Source organism: Herpailurus yagouaroundi, unplaced genomic scaffold (genome assembly GCF_014898765.1).
Source record: "Herpailurus yagouaroundi ecotype Mexico unplaced genomic scaffold, PumYag 100, whole genome shotgun sequence".
In the NCBI taxonomy this organism is placed as follows: Eukaryota; Metazoa; Chordata; class Mammalia; order Carnivora; family Felidae; genus Herpailurus; species Herpailurus yagouaroundi.
In genome coordinates this window covers 59,750,739-59,767,819 of record NW_024412391.1, presented here as the reverse complement: position 1 = coordinate 59,767,819, position 17,081 = coordinate 59,750,739, and the positions used below count along the sequence as shown (strand labels likewise).

General features: G+C 38.0%; 1 protein-coding gene across 1 annotated transcript in view; it reads right to left on the bottom strand.

Annotated features, from left to right (window-relative positions):
* Positions 1-17,081, bottom strand: part of COL28A1 (collagen type XXVIII alpha 1 chain) — a 177,412-nt gene that overhangs the window by 137,016 nt on the left and 23,315 nt on the right. The window contains exons 8-11 of the mRNA XM_040471592.1: positions 14,685-14,711; positions 7,858-7,902; positions 5,262-5,306; positions 4,106-4,159 (exon numbers count right to left, since the gene is read on the bottom strand). Coding sequence (XP_040327526.1) covers positions 4,106-4,159; positions 5,262-5,306; positions 7,858-7,902; positions 14,685-14,711 — 171 coding nt within the window. The remainder of the gene's footprint in view (positions 1-4,105; positions 4,160-5,261; positions 5,307-7,857; positions 7,903-14,684; positions 14,712-17,081) is intronic.

Below are 17,081 nucleotides of genomic sequence, written 5' to 3'. Positions count from 1 at the left end.
TAGAGGGCCCATTCTATGGACAGAAGGGATTGCAATCTAAGCCATCACAATAGCCATTTGATGTTGGTGTAGGGCTCTTAGGTACTCAATTTTTACTCAGAAAAAGCACAGCGCTCTCTCCGGAGCATAGCTCTGTCCAGAAAATAGCATTTTCCATTTGGTCCTAGGGATAAGGCTTCTCAGGCACTTGTGTGATTATAATACTGATTTTGGAGACTGACAGGATGTTGTTCTTCTGAATGCCATTGCATGACCTCCATATATGGGGGAGGCTGAGGTGGCCTCAGAGCCACAGCTTCATCCTGAGAAACATCTGTTTTGTTTCAAAGCAACAAGAATAGGAGCTACTTTACATGTGGAAATATTAATGACAAATGATTCACGAAACTGGTCCAGAATCACGTTTTTCCTTGATTTATCACATGCTATTTTTTCCTTCTGTTCTTTGACCACCTTTCCGCAAACCACTTGATGAAGAACATCAACTACTAGAGAAATAAAATGGGACTATAGCTCATGACAGAGACCATTCATAAATTCAAAGATATATAGAGGCCCCATCTAGAAATTCATATGTAATCTTTGCAAATGTTACAAATCTGAGGGTTTTTATTTTAAGGTCCCCTAAGAGACAAAATATTTGAAAATGCACATCCCTGGTTTCTTTTTCCCATGTGATTACCTTCCTTCTCTTCCTGTACTTTCAGATTAACATTATAATCAAATAGAAATACACCTCTCAACAAACAGACTGGTGTTTCCAGCCAGAGTACATGAGAAGAGGGACAGATGCAATTTCCATATTGTCCAAACAAATGCATTTATTTCAGGTCAACTATTGAGGAAATTCAGCAATGTTCCTAAGGAGACAAATACAATATGTTGGTTCAGAGCATACTGGCTGGGTTTGAATCCTGGCTCTGTCCCTTATTAGCTATGTAGATGTGGACCCATTACTAAACTTTCTGTGCCTGGGTAGCCTAATCTGTACCATGGGGTAAGACTAGATCATGACTCAAAGGATGGTATTATGTTACATGAATAATTAGAACTACATATCTGTTGGGGTGGCTGGTGGCTCAGTCAGTTAAGTGTCCAACTCTTGCTTTGGCTCAGGTCATGATCTCACAGTTCATGAGTTCAAGTCCCACACTGGGCTCTGTACTCACAGTGTGGATCCTGCTTGGTATTCTCTCTCTCTCTCTCTCTCTCTCTCTCTCTCTCTCTCTCTCTCCCCCTCCCACACGTGTTCTCTCTCTCAAAATAAATAAAGAACTGTATATCTGTATGTAGTAAATATACACTAAGTGTTATTGATTATTTTTTTTTAATGTTTGTTTATTTTTGAGAGAGAGAGCACAAGTGGCAGAGGGGCAGAGAGCAAGGGAGACGCAAAATCTGAAGTAGGCTCCAGGCTCTGAGCTGTCAACACAGAGCCCGACACGGGGCTCAAACTCACAGACCACGAGATCATGACCTGAGCTGAAGTCAGACGCTCAATCAACTGAGCCACCCAGGCACCCCTGTTATTGATTATTCTAGAAGTTTCAAAATAAATAATCCTCCCAGTGCCCATTAGAAAATACAGAATTACTGGATTTTAGAGTTTTTCTGCACAAATTGCAATAGCAATTTCTTAAAAACATTTTGTGATAAAATGGTAATAGATGAAAAGAAGTGTCATTATAAACATAATATTATTTCCAGATTGAGGAAAATATAGTATATTAAGTCTTTAAGATTTAGAAGTACATTCTGAGACACAAGATGAAATTATTCCCTGAAACCTGACTTTTAAGATAATACACAAATAAATGTATAAAATTTTTAAAAATTTAATGATCAATGCAACATGCATCTCTCCTTGACAGATCCAAAGAGAAGTAGAAATTAGTAATAGTCTTGAAGAAAGAGTTAAGAGACTCTTAAGAGTGAAGAGTTAAGAGACCACTAAATTTGTGACCATAAACCACAAGGAAAAAGAAAAACTCATTACTACCTCACTTGCCCCTAGCAATCCAGAACATTCTCTAGAAATTGACATCTTTTCAATTGGCAGTGAACTTCATGTATTCACCTGGCAGTGAATTTTGTGACTAAATCCCAGTGGTAATTTTATGTCACGTATCCTTTACCACAATTTTAAAAAAAAATTTTTAAAGAGAGGACCTTGGAAAACTCATGAAGTCCTCAAATACTTTTGGAAAAACTACTCCTTTTATGATGATGTGAAAGTCAAGCATGAAGTGTTATTACATCAGAGCATTACAAGCTCCCCTAAACACTCAACTGTATTTATTCTTTCTGAGAATTAATGCACTGGTGAAATTAAAAGCTATATCCTGGGGGCGCCTGGGTGGCACAGTCGGTTAAGCGTCCGACTTCAGCCAGGTCACGATCTCGCGGTCCGTGAGTTCGAGCCCCGCGTCAGGCTCTGGGCTGATGGCTCAGAGCCTGGAGCCTGTTACCAATTCTGTGTCTCCCTCTCTCTCTGCCCCTCCCCCATTCATGCTCTGTCTCTCTCTGTCCCAAAAATAAATAAACGTTGAAAAAAACATTAAAAAAAATAAATAAAAGCTATATTCTGTTTAAATAAATTTATGTTAAAAGAAAAACTGAAATCGTAATTTATGAGACATAAAGAGAAGTGAGCAAATGATGACACCTTTTTAGGGACTGCCACTAAGCATCTCCCAAAACTACATGCACTGTCCTCAGTCCTGCATGGGCACTCCCCAGAGCTGATGAGTCTGGCTGTGTCTCTGCCTCAGGCAAGCCATTTGATATCTGGACTTCACTTCTCATTTTCCAGAATGAAAACCTTGGGCTAGTATGATCTCCTAATATACCTGGTGGCTCAAACATTCTGTAATTCTATCACTGTTGCAGACTCCAGCACTGATACCTGATTTGAAGCCTCTTTTTCCCAAGCATGAAAATGATCATCTTAGGTAACCAAAGAATCCTAGAAATAAGTGTGGACTGTCAAAATGTTTTTTATTCTTGCTGCAGGATTTTATCTACTGCCAAAGCAATTTTATAAAAACTTCTACTCAGTATTCAAGAGATACATTTCTTTTCCCCAGAGAGAATTAATCATAGGCAAGGACTGGAAAAGGCAGTTTCCCCAGACGAAGCTTAAGCACACTCCCTCTGAGAAACTCATTCTATTTTAATTTGCCAATTAAAAGTGGCCTGGGAAATCACACATTGTTGTTATCTCATTAAAAATACTATACTTGTCACTCTCTTTCCTCTCTCTGGAAAAAGAACACTCAAGTAGCCCAGCTGCTCCCCACAGCTTAAATTTGATAGTACCCTTAAAAGATTGGCTTTATCTAGGGTCCATTGAGGATGGCACCTTCTGCTGTTATTACTGCCACGAATTCCACAGATCTCTAGTCACTGACACTATTTATTGGATATTTACTATATCCATGAAATTTACTAAGCATTGAGAAGATTAAAAGGTACTAAAAAGCTTGTATTCAGCAAATTAATGGCCACTTTCATTGCAAAACAGAGCCTTGTATCAAGGTCTTTTAAAGATCCCAGCCGTAGCATCTTTTGGTTCTATTTGGCTCTTATTCGATCCCTCCCCATCTGTCTTGCTGATCCGTGGAATGCCATTACAAGCATGGTACTGATGGTTGAGATTACACCCCTGTAATAATTTTTAAAAGCTCAATCTTTGTTGGCATGACAGTCACAAATTGCCTACTCTTATAAACTATATATTGAGTTGACATCATGTATGGGGAAATAGAATGATTTGAATTGGTTATTTGTTACTACTTCTCAGTTTCTAGTGAACCATAAAATGACTATAGGGCAGGAGAAAGCTGGAAATACTGCAAAGATTTTGAATAATGGCTTGTATTTAATAATGCCCCTCTGAATAATGTAATAATAAATGATAAAGTCACGCCACTGACTTCCTGCATGTACTTGAACATGATTCTGTGTATATACCTGCAGGTTATTATGTATTGCCAAAGATACATCCTCAAGGAGTCCATTGACTTCTGCTTAATAAAAACATAAATTACTATAGCTCACCGGGGGAAAGGCACTCTGCCTGTCTTTACTCAAAGGGTATGATTACCTTATTGCCTTGAAATCCCTTCGGGCCTGGATCCCCTGGAGGTCCACTAATGCCCTGCTCCGAGGTGAAAACCAACAATTAGTTCTATATATAAAAGGCCAACCAAGAAGGAATTATTCATTAAGGTCCCTAGAGATCCTGAATTTAGAAGTCAGACTAAATATCTCAGAGTTAAGTTAGGGTTAAATGTGACTGAGAAATGGAATGAGATAAAATTCCTCCTGTCAAATAGGCAGCTTCTAAAATACTATACTTAAGCTGAGAACAAACATTTATTAATGAGGTGTTTGCTTTCTAAGCCTGTTTCCAACCTTATCCCTGTGCTGGACACCCTTCTTAAAGAATTTTGAATGAGCAACTTTTTTAAATAGCTAAGGCATTTATAACTGGAAGTTGGAGCTTCCAATGACCCTGTGATAACCAGAGTTACTGCCCTGTGTTGACACAATTCCAGACCAGAGCAAAGGAGTTGATGGTTAATTAGATGCTGTCTGGGAAATCTTGAGCCAAGTTACAATTTTCAGTAGACTTTTTGAAATACATAAATGAACTCTTCATATACATACATCCTCCCCCCCCCCCCCCCCCCATGAAAACTTTAGACTGGGCAAGTCCCCAGACTGGGAAAAAACAGATCTAAATTATTTTCTGAAATCCATGGAATATGTCTAACTTAAATAAATGCCTTCAAAATCTTTTCCATGCTATTGAACTTTAAGTACTTATAATGAGCATTCCATGTTTTTGAATATTAAGTACTGTATCTAAATTACACATAGTGTAATTAGATAAAATGCATAGTTCTTCCAACTATATTATACTAGCAAAGCAAAAATAGTTACATCCTTCTTTTAACTGCTTTGACTTCACTCATCTTCCTAACTCGAATTTTTAAACTTCTATCCCTCTACTAAGTAAACTCACCTGCTGGTACCTATCTTTGGGGAGCCTGAATTAGTCATTCAAAACATTAGGGCAGTGATTTCCAAACTTTGTTGCACATTGAAATCACCTGGGGATCTTTAAAACTACTGATGCCTGGCTCCAATCCCTAGACATTCTAATTGAATTGGCAGAGGGAGCAAATGGGCAAACAGATTTTTAAAGCTTCCTAGGTGATTCTAATTCAGATATAGATTTGGTTTAGCCTCCTTACCTGAAGTCCTCTGGGTCCCTTTGGTCCATACGGCCCTAAGGATCCCTGTGGAATAAAATTAATGGTAAGTTGCTCTAAGTATCCATCTTCAAAATGCAATGATTTTAGGTAGAGGAGAAAAGAATGTGTTCTCAGTGATGGCCAATCTTCCCACTTTATCCAAACAGCAAAGCAAACCGATACATTGTCAACAAAATGATCCTAAATAATAAGCCAATTTGAGGTCAGATTTTCCTTCAGTAAACTCCATGAAAACAGTTTTAGATGTAAGTCCTTCACCTGTATATTGAAATTTTGGTCAGAGCAAACAATTTATTCCTTACAATTCCTTAGAAAAAGTACAGTTGGTGGAATATTGTTTCTTTCCAACAAGGCAAAATCAGTTAAATTAACAATTTAGTGAGTTTCCACAATGTCTAGATCACTCTTTTGCCCATCTTCAAGACATGCAACTTGACAAAACACTGTTTATACTCAATACTCTCTAATAGAAGATATTGCAATATGTTCCATAACTAGGAAACCCTTTGAAATTTATTTTTATGAGAATATAGTATAGTCTAATCACTCTTTTCTCAGATTTTCATTTTTCTGCTTAGCAAAATATAACCTGTTCACAATAGACACACCTTGGCAATTAAAGGAAAAAAGTAAAGAAACAGAAAAAAATCACACAGATGCAACTGCTATTAACATTTTAGGCATATAGAATATTTTTCTTCAAATAATTGATTCAAGTGTGTATACAATCTTGTGTCCTACTTATTTGGTCTTCCATTGTATCAAAAATATTTTTCCATGTAATTAAAAACTCTTAGTAAATGGAAAAATATTCAAGAATATGTATCTATTATAATTTACTTATTTCCCTAGTTTTGGCATTTAAATTGTTTCTGATGATTATTATTTTAAATAATATTATAATGAATATCTTTGTTTATAAGTCATGTCCAACTTCTGAAAGATTCCTGAAGGTAATGTCCTGGAAGAGGATGACAGACACAGAGATGATGAACACATTCAAGGCTCTCTCGCTCTCTTTTGTGTCTCACACCAATACATGGGAAGAAAAAGCAAAGCTTTCCTCCATAGTTTGCTCAGATTTCCATTCTTACTACCTGAGTAGAGAATGTGCATCTCCACCTTAACAGACACCCCCATCAATGCTGAGTATTGTCTATTATCCCAGTGTTTGCTAATTTGATAAGTGAAATAATATTTTAATGTGTTAATTTCACTTCTCTGATCGCTGATGTATTGGGTTTTTTTCACTTATTAGCCATTTATAGATCCTCTCTTGTGTCTCTTCATGTTCTTTATAGTCTGACTTAAGAACTTATATGAACTCTTCATGTCAAGGATGCTGTATTTCATTGACTCTAGACATGCATTTTTTTTCAGATCTTTACATCTCTAATATCAAGATACGTCTTATAATCAATTGCATCTTCTGTTTGTAATTGGCAGCACTTTTTCTTTCTTTTTGGCACAGAATATAATAGGGCATTTCACAACCCCTGACATCTTAGTCAATGAAGTATGATGATTAGCTCTTTATCAACCATTCTCATTTCAAACAGTTTTCAACAGTTACTGTTTAACTTTCATTTTTGTTCTTCTCTGTCCCCTTCTGTATTTTCAAGTCTGTGTCCACCTCCCATTTTCAATTACCCTCCAGGCAGAATCCATTCATTACTACAGTTTTCATTTTGCCCAGAGATAATTATCAAGCCTACATTTTTTTTCAGATCCACCTGGCCTTTAACTCTACAGTACTTTAAAAGCTTTCACAAAAGTCTCAAGCTATTTAAAGTGCTTAGTTACATAGGCCAGTGTTATCATCTTATTCTCTGCTTTTCACCTTCTGCCTCATTTTTTCTCCTTGACTCTCTCCCATAATTAAAATACAGATATTGAATGAGTTGAGTATCTTGGTAGCATGCTGTTAATAGTTCTTCACTATAATGAAAACTATTTTTACTCTGTACATTTTTGGATGCTCTGTCATTAAGTTTCAAATGTACTGTCTGTATATTTCTGACCCATTTAATATTGTCTCCATTTTAAATACTTTATTCATATTTATTTTTTAACGAAAGGTTAAGACCCACCCAATTGCCTGTGGTGTACTGCAGTTTCAAAATTTCAATCCCCTATCTATGCCTAGTTCTGCCACATTATTTATAACTATTTCATTAACTTATTCCATAGAGTTCTTCACTCTATTTTGGAAAGTGCTTGTCAGTGTTTACATCTGGAAAACAATTCCAGATGCAAAGACCCAACTGGAGCTTGAACTGACTTTGCTGGTTAAATTATCCTTTTTTGCCATAAAATTCCATAGGCCTAGCCTCAAAGGTTAGGGGGCCACAAAGCACCGTCTTAAAGATCCATATGAAAGGTATGTGGAGGCTCCATTAAGTAAAGTTAGGTATAGTTTTGTTTTCTGCTTCATGTTTTACAGACGTGAAAATTGAGCCAGTAACTTTCCAACTCCAGGAGTGAGAGCAAGGTAATGCATCCCAGGAATTTCCTCTTAGGGAAACTCAGCCCAAAGGGATCCCAGCTGTTAGCATTTTAAAAACATGTTCCTTACTTTGTCACCTTTTATTCCTGGTTTTCCACATTCTCCATTTTCACCCTAAAAAATAAAGAAATGAAACAAATAAGAAGACCTTTGCAGTTGTTTGGGGTTAGGATGTTTTAAAAAGTTTTCTTATGACATAAGCACTCTGATGGGTTTTACACAATTTTATCCTGAATCCTGTGGGTTATTTGGGCATTACACTCTGAAAAATTTTATCCATGAGTCATCTTCCACTTGACAGAATCAAATCAGTGATACCACCTAGTAAGGTTTGACATTTTTGAAAGGGAGATGACATTTAAAGGAAAGAAACTAAGGTTTACCGAGTATCCACCATATGCTCTTTGTGATTTAAGTGAATCCACATTACAGCTCAATGAGATCAGTTTTACAGTTGTATTTTGTAGATGAGAAAACTTAAGTTCACCCAGATAACTTTCCTCAAATAAGCAGCTCTGATTCAGAGTCCCTATTTTTGCCACACTATACTCCACCCTGAATACCAGCTTTGATCAATTAGTAGTGTTTGCCCAGAGAACTGTGAGAGAAAGGTCCTGAGACCACATCGTGGCTTGGTGGGGAAAGGAGCCAGGAAGAATTAGCAAGGTCTGCTGGGGACGGGCATGGTGGCAAGAATGCCATATATTTCCAACACACTCTACTGCCCTGCCTTTCCTGGCATATTAATGAAAAAAGAACTAACATTTAAACTGTGCTTTACAGTTTATGATTAATTTTATTTAGCAGACATTATCTCAGGTAAGCTGACATTAACTGTCTGACACAGATATTATTAGCCCAATTTTACAGACTGAGAATTTGTGATTCAGAAGGTTAAGTACCTTGCTCATGTAGAATGAGAATTGGGACCTCTGAATACTAATCCATTGTATCAGACTTCTAAGACTTTGCATAATTAGAACCAAAATGTATCAAAGGCAATTAGAAAAACAGCTAAAGTTAAAATTTTCAAGTGCTTTCATGCTTTTATCTGAGCCTCAAAGCAATTGATTAAAATTTTTTTTTATATGAGCCTCAGCAATCAGACAACACAAAGAAATAAAAGGCACCCACATCGGCAAGGAGGAAGTCAAACTTACACTCTTTGCAGACGATGTGATACTCTGTGTGGAAAATCTAAAAAACTCCACCAAAAAACTGTGAGAACTGATCCATGAATTCAGCAAAGTTGCAGGATATTGAATCAATGTATAGAAATCAGTTGCATTTCTATACACCAATAATGAAGCAGCAGAAAGAGAAATCAAGGAATCGGTTCCATGTACAATTGCACCAAAACCCATAAAATACTTAGGAATAAACCTAACCAAAGAGGTGAAAAATCTACACACTGAAAACTATAAAACACATTAAAAAGATTGCAGAAGACACAAAAAAATGGAAAAGCATTCCATGCTCATGGATTGGAAGAACAAATATTGTTAAAATGTCAATGCTACCCAAAGCAATCTACATATGCAATGCAATCCCTCTCAAAATAACACCAGGATTCTTCACAGAGCTAGAATAAATAATCCTAAAATTTGTATGGAACCAGAAAAGACCCAAATAGCGAAAGCAATGCTGAAAAAGAAAACTGGGGCACCTGAGTGGCTTAGTCAGTTAAGTGTCTGACTTAGGCTCAGGTCATGATCTCACTGTTTGTGAGTTTGAGCCCTACGTCAGGCTCTGTGCTGATAGGTTGAAGCCTGGAGCCTGGAGCCTGATTCAGATTCTGTGTGTGTGTCTCTCTCTCTCTCTCTGCTCCTCCCCACCCTCTCTTTCAAAAATAAATAAACCTTAAAAATAAATTAGAAAAAGAAAACCAAAGGTGGAGGCATCACAGTTCCAGACTTCATGTTGTATTACAAAGTTGTAATCATCAAGACAGTATGTTACGGCACAAAAACAGACACTCAGATCAATGGAACAGAATAAAGAACCCAGAAATGGGCCTACAAATGTATGGCCAACTAATCTTTGACAAAGCAGGAAAGAATATCCAATGGAAAAAAAGACAGTTTCTTCAGCAAATGGTGTTGGGAAAACTGGACAATGACATGCAGAAGAATGAACCTGGACCACTTTCTTACACCATACACAAAAATAAACTCAAAATAGATGAAAGACCTAAATGTAAGACAGAAAGCCATTAAAATCCTACAGGAGAAAACAAGCAAAAACTTCTTTGACCTTGGCCGCAGCAACTTCTTACTTGACATGTCTTCAGAGGCAAGGGAAATAAGAGAAAAATGAACTATTGGGACCTCATCAAGATAAAAAATCTTCTGCATAGCAAAGGAAACAGTCAATAAAACGAAAAGGCAACAGATGGAATGGGAGAAGATATTTGCAAACGACATATCAGATAAAGGGTTAGTATCCAAAATCTATAAAGAACTTATCAAACGCAACACCCAAAAAAAGAACTAACACCCAAAAAATGAGCAAAAAACATGAATAGACACTTTTTCAAAGAAGACATCCATATGGCTAACAGACACATGAAAAAAATACTCAACATCACTCAGCATCAGGGCTGATGTGGCAAATCAAAACCACAATGAAATTCCACCTCTGACACCTGTCAGAATGGCTAACATTAACAACTCAGGCAACAACAGATATTGGTGAGGTTACGGAGAAAGAGGAATGCTTTTGCACTGGAGGTAGGAATGGAAACTGGTGCAGCCACTCTGGAAAACAGTATGGAGGTTCCTCAAAAAATTAAAAATAGAACTACCCTATGACCCAGCAATTGCACTACTAGCTATTTATCCAAAGGATACACGAGTGCTGATTCGAAGGGGCACATGAACCCCAATGTTTATAGTAGCACTAGTGACAATAGCCAAAGTAAGGAAAGAGCCCAAATGCCCACCAACTGATGAATGGATAAAGAAGATGTGTTATATATACAATGGAATATTACTCGGCAATCAAAAAGAATGAAAACTTGCCATTTGTAACAATGTGGATGGAAAAAGAGTGTATTACGCTAAGTGAAATAAGTTAGAGAAAGATAAACACCATATGATTTCACTCATATGTGGAATTTAAGATACAAAACAGATGAACATAAGGGAAGGGAAGCAAAAATAATATAAAAACAGAGAGGGAAACAAATGATAAGAGACTCTTAAATACAGAGTACAAACTGAAGGTTGCTGGAGAGGAGCTGGGTAGTGGGATGGGTAAATGGGCAAGGGGCATTGAGGAGGACACTTGTTGGGATGAGCGCTGAGTGTTACATGTAAGTGATGAATCACTAAATTCTATTCCTGAAATTATTATTACACCATATGTTAACGAACCTGGATTTAAATTAAAAATAGAATAAAATCAAATAAAAATGTTTTATTTGAGCATAATTGACACACAGTGTTACATTAATTTCAGGTGTACAACATAGTGATTCAACTTCTCTATACACCATGCAATGTTCACCGCAAGTGAAGCTACCATCTGTCACCATACGATGCTGTTACAATATCATTGACTCTATTCCTTAAAAGCCATTCATGTATTTAAGATATGGCAACTCAACTGGAGAAGTTAAATGAATTACTTAAATGCACATGCTAGCCAGTGGCTCCTAGTCCAGTGACCTCACCACTGCTTTATCATCCATGTGCTGTAAGCATGCTTCTCAAAATGCCACCTCACAGTGACATAAGAAACTTGCACTACAATGATCAGTGCCCTGCTTCCTTCATTAAAGGAGTCATGCTGTGAAAAATTAATGTCAACTGAACTAAACAGTGTGTTTAGTGATATAGTGGGTTTATATTCTGGTGCAATCTTTATGTCATGACAAAATACCATCAAGCAGTTCACAGGTTGACGGCCAGCATACAGACCACACTTTGAATAGCTCCACTCTAAGAAGGGAAATAACCATTGTAACCACCAATTATGGATCCAAAGTCCAAACCTTTACATTACTGCTAATTCCCACAGCAGATTAGATTAGAGAGAGAGAGAGAGAGATCTCCATTCATAGATGAGGAAAAGGAGACTCCGAGGGATTAAATAGTTTGCCCGTGACCACAAGCTTGAGTCTGTTAGATTCCCAAGTCCATGGTCATCAGCCACTCAAAGCTGAACAAGGCATACCACCATGGTCTGCAAGATAGTTTCCACTAGCCTAGAGTACTACATGGGGTGTCGCTGGCATCAGGAGCAAGAAAGAGGGAGGTACAATTCCTAGATCCAGCTATGCCTCTGTTCAAAAGCAATCTGTTCTCTCTCCACATCATATTGTGAGTCAGACTGACCCAGGAAAAACTGAGCTTTCACTTAGAACAAGTTGAACATTTATTTCTGAATGCAAATGGAAACTCACTCTTGAAGAGTCAATTAGAAAGCAATTAATTTAATAATGTTGGATGGGAATAAATGAGTCAACCACCAAAATATAAAACAGAAAAGTACCATAAATACACTCAAAATTCTTTTGGCCAGAATTCACATTCCATTTGTCCAGACAGATTTGTTAGCTATAGGTCCTGAGGAACAGCATTTGTTTTGGGAGCAGACTTCCATCAATGAAAATATTGTACTCCTGTTATTCGCCTTTGTAAAGGCGTTTTCTTTTTTGGTGGGCTCAGTAATCCCTGTGGAATGGCCACAATTACAATTTCACAGAGCAAGTGCTTCAGAAAGCTATGAACAGATTAGCTCTGTTCCCAGACTCTGATTTCTGATGCTGCTGTTCCTGGTGAAATTCTGGTTTGAATGTCAATGGTTCAGGGTCACTCTACCCTGACAACTTGTATTTTCCAAATGAGAGCTCCACCAGTGATTCTATAATTTCCCAGAAGGTTAAAATGAGTCTTTTCATATATATAAATATATAAACACACACATATATACTATATTTGTAGTATACTATATGCTATATAATATATATATAGTATATATACATAGCACTATATATACTATATAGTGTGTGTTTATGCGTGTGTGTGTGTGTGTGTGTGTGTATGTATATATATTTAGTGTTCATGAGTAGCTCATATTATAAATCAAGATGGGGGACCTGTATAATTTTCTTCAACTATACATAGGACAATTTTATAATCATCAAATTTTCTTAAATTTCCTATTTTATCATTTGTTCTCTGCCTCTTCATAACAGCACCTTGCATTTTATCGACCAGCAAACAGCTTATAAGACATTGTCACATCCATTATTTCATTTGCTTCTGTAACCACCCTGTAAATTAGAAGGCCTATATTAATCCAGCTCTATATGGATGAAGAAACAAACACTTAACATTTCTAGTGACTGGGGACAGATTTATTTGCCTGTATGGAGACTCACCTCTAATATTTGCAGGGCCCAGGGCAAGACTGCAAACAGAGGCCTACGTACCATGTATCTAAACAGCTGAAAGTTATAAATTAAGCTAATAACCAACCTAGTAATGTTCTAGCTTCCTTTTTTGACAAGTATCAATAAGAATAAAAATGAAAGAATTGTGGTATTCCTTAGAGGTCTAAGTGCTAGTACAACCCCATGCCCACAGCCTACAGACCAGCTCCTACTTGGCCTCTCCCCACCTTTGGTTCCTCCCAGGAGAGGAGGAACAAATGCACAAGAAGGTGCCCCAGGCAATACAATACAGTGAACCTCCCACCAGGGCCCCTTCCAGCCCCAAAACCAACTTACATTTTTTTCCCCTCAGGCCTGGGGAAAAGATGGACAAAGGAAAGATGTTTGTATCTGCCTTCAAAGCAGGCTCAGGCCATTTTGCAGGGACTTCTGGGGTCTTGGTTACCTAAAGTGTGGTCCAGGTTTAAGGGGGCATAAGCCTCATGCCCTGTAGCTTCCTGGATCCTTCGGGTGTCAGAAGGCCATAGGAGACCCAGAGAAAGACCTCTTGCCCTAGGTCTGAGGGCTGTAGACAGGATGAACGAGGACACACTCTATTTTCAGATAGAACATCTGGTGATAGAACTGTGACATTAATCTATGAATGAGCGCTTGAGGCACTTGGGTGGCTCAGTTGGTTAAGCATCTGACCTGGGCTCAGGTCATGATCTGAGTCACAGTTCCTGAGTTCCAGCCCTGCACCCGGCTCTGTGCTGACAGTTCAGAGGCTGGAACCTGCTTCAGATTCTGTGTCTTCCTCACTTTCTGCCCCTCCCCTGCTTGTTCTCTCTCTCTCTCTCTCTCTCTCTCTCTCTCAAAAATAAATAAATAAATAAATATTTTTAAAAAATCTATGAATGAACCATGAACAACTGTCAACATGGTTCTTGAGCCCCCATCCACTTTGCTAACTTTCTAATTTGTAAAGAATCATAAAATAGTCTACCAGCCCATAACTTTTGTTGGTTTGTCAAATTTATTCCCCTTGCAAGCTCCACCCAGATGTCTCACTGTATGAAGAGGTTCCTTATCGCCTAACCAGAATAAATCCTCTTGCTTCTACAAGAGGATTTGATGTCTAGGTTTTGGTGTCTAGCTTTCATAGGAAGTTAAGCATCAAGGTAGCAACCTAACTGAAGTATTGCCGCATCCATTTTTATTTGGAACTTATAGTCTGTGCTACATGGCTGGTAAATAGGGGTCCTCGTGTTTGCAGAGCTGAGAGAGGCTGGATCCTAATCTCAGGCATCTTAGGATGCTTTTCATCCCTTCCAACACATCTCCTTACCTGAAGTTTATTATTATTTTATGTTTACAGACTTAAGAGTATACTTGGGAATTAGGGAACCTAGACTTAGGAAAATAAAGGAAAACAACTTTTATTAAGTACATAAATACAGTTATGCTTCTGTTTTTCTCTCTGAAATCCTGCCCTGTCTATTCATTGTTACCAACTTACCTTCTCACCTTTGTACCCAGGGATTCCCTAGTTACAAAAGAAAAAAGAAAGAAAGAGTAAAACATATTAGAAGACATAGTTGGAGGAAGTATTTGATGTTTTTCATTTACAAAGTATAAAAAAACACATCTGTACAGTCAAGGAAAATAAGACCACACACAGAAATGTAAGCTATTTTACTTCTCTGGGGAGAAGAAAGAACCCATTTTCCTCTTTATTACATTCTATTCTCAGTTCCACATATTTTTTTCAAACCCAATTTCTTACCCTTTGGCCCAAAGCTGAAGGAGAAACTATACACTGAAACTTATAAAAGGGACGACCTACAATGCTCCATTCAAAATTGTTATATTGACTTTTAAACTATGAACTATCATAGCTGAGAATGTTTCACAGAGACTGTTAAAGAAATTGGCTTTGAAAATGAGCTGAGATAATGGCCTTTACAATGTATGTAAATATTTATATCCATTACAGTCCTCCTTTCAAATTCAGTCTCGAATATGGAACGTCAATGAAATGCATGGTTCCTTTATCAACCCTAATGAGACGGTGGCCTTTAAGGCACTATATTTTATCTCATGCTAACTATGGGGCTAACTCCTCTTCTGTGTCACTCCTGGGAATCCTACACAACCTCCTCCATTGCGTCCCTGCCTGTGAGCCCTTGAAGTAATATGATTCTGAATATTAAGTGAACTAGGAAATTAACAACTTTAAGCAAGAGCAAACCTTTTCCATATAGGACTTTATATCTTTCTCATACAACAATACCTTTTAAGTATGAAAATAAAATTGTAAGATATATTTTAAGTGAGCCGGAGAAACCGATGGAGAAACAAGCTATTATCACAATTACATGTGTCAGATGGCAAAATATTGTTTTGTATGACTTTTTTTTACAAAAGGCAAAAAAAAGGAAAACTTCGGGAAGGAAATAACACTTCTCTCCAAATGAGTGGTCACTGGGAAATTGAAACTAAAAATAGAACTACGGTCAAAAGTATTGTTATGCTGCATTTTAGTTCTTCTCAGATATGTTTATTAGCATAAAGGGTTTAGGTTTTAGTATTGTGCTTAAAATTAAAGGCCACATTATAGATAGTTAAATTGGGGTACTTTATTAAAACAATTCATGTTTGCAGCAAAAACCTTACTTTTTTATATTATACTCTTTTTTCCCCTGTTTTTCTTTCTGAACTCTCTGGTCAATTTATTGTTTGATTGTTATCAGTTTCCTTCCTTCCCTCCTGCCTTCCTGCCTTCCTTTCTTTCGTCCTTCCTTGACATCTTAATTACTTGTTTGAAAGTATTCAAATTTAAGATATCCAAAACTGCACTCATTGGTCTGCCAAATTTGTTTCCTGTTTGTATTAGTGGTGCCATCATATTTCAAATCACACAGAATCAAAAGTTTATCTTTTCTCTCTACTTGCCCCTTACATTCCTTGAATCCAACCAGTTAAAATTCTCCAACAGCTGTCACTGCATTTAGTTTTAAGTCCATCCTTTCTACTGTCCGCCCCCACCCCCCCGCCCCAGCCAGCAGGATCCTCTGTGACCCACTCCTACTTAGCTCCATAACCTGTCTACCACCACTCTGTGCCAAGTTCTGGCTTTCTTTCCATTTCTTCAGCCTACAAGCTTGTTCCCACGCAAGAGTCTTTGTACCTACTGCTCTTTCTGCCTAGAACATCCTCATGACCTGGTTTTATTTATTTATTTATTTATTTATTTATTTATTTATTTAAATGTTTATTCTTGAGAGAGAGACAGGGACAGAGACAGAGCATGCGTGGGGGAGGGGCAGAGGGAGAGGGAGACAGAATCCGAAACAGGCTCCAGGCTCCAGGCTCCGAGCTGTCAGCACAGAGTCCGACGCAGGGCTCAAACACACAAACCGTGAGATCATGACCTAAGCCAAAGTTGGATGCTTAACCGACTGAGCCAGCCAGGCACCTCACGTATGACCTGGTTTTAAATTTTTTTTTTTCCAACGTTTTTTATTTATTTTGGGGACAGAGAGAGACAGAGCATGAACGGGGGAGGGGCAGAGAGAGAGGGAGACACAGAATCGGAAACAGGCTCCAGGCTCTGAGCCATCAGCCCAGAGCCCGACGCGGGGCTCGAACTCCCGGACCGCGAGATCGTGACCTGGCTGAAGTCGGACGCTTAACCGACTGCGCCACCCAGGCGCCCCAATGACCTGGTTTTATAGGTCAAGAACACATCTCATTGATGAAATCTCATTTATTTGTTGGCCTGTTGATTGCTCACCCTGCTAGCACACTGTATGAAACAGGAACTATCAATCTTGCTCACTGTATCCCCAGCACCTAAAGAATGGCCTAGCATATACCAAGCGCTCAATACATATTTGTTGACTATATGAGTCAG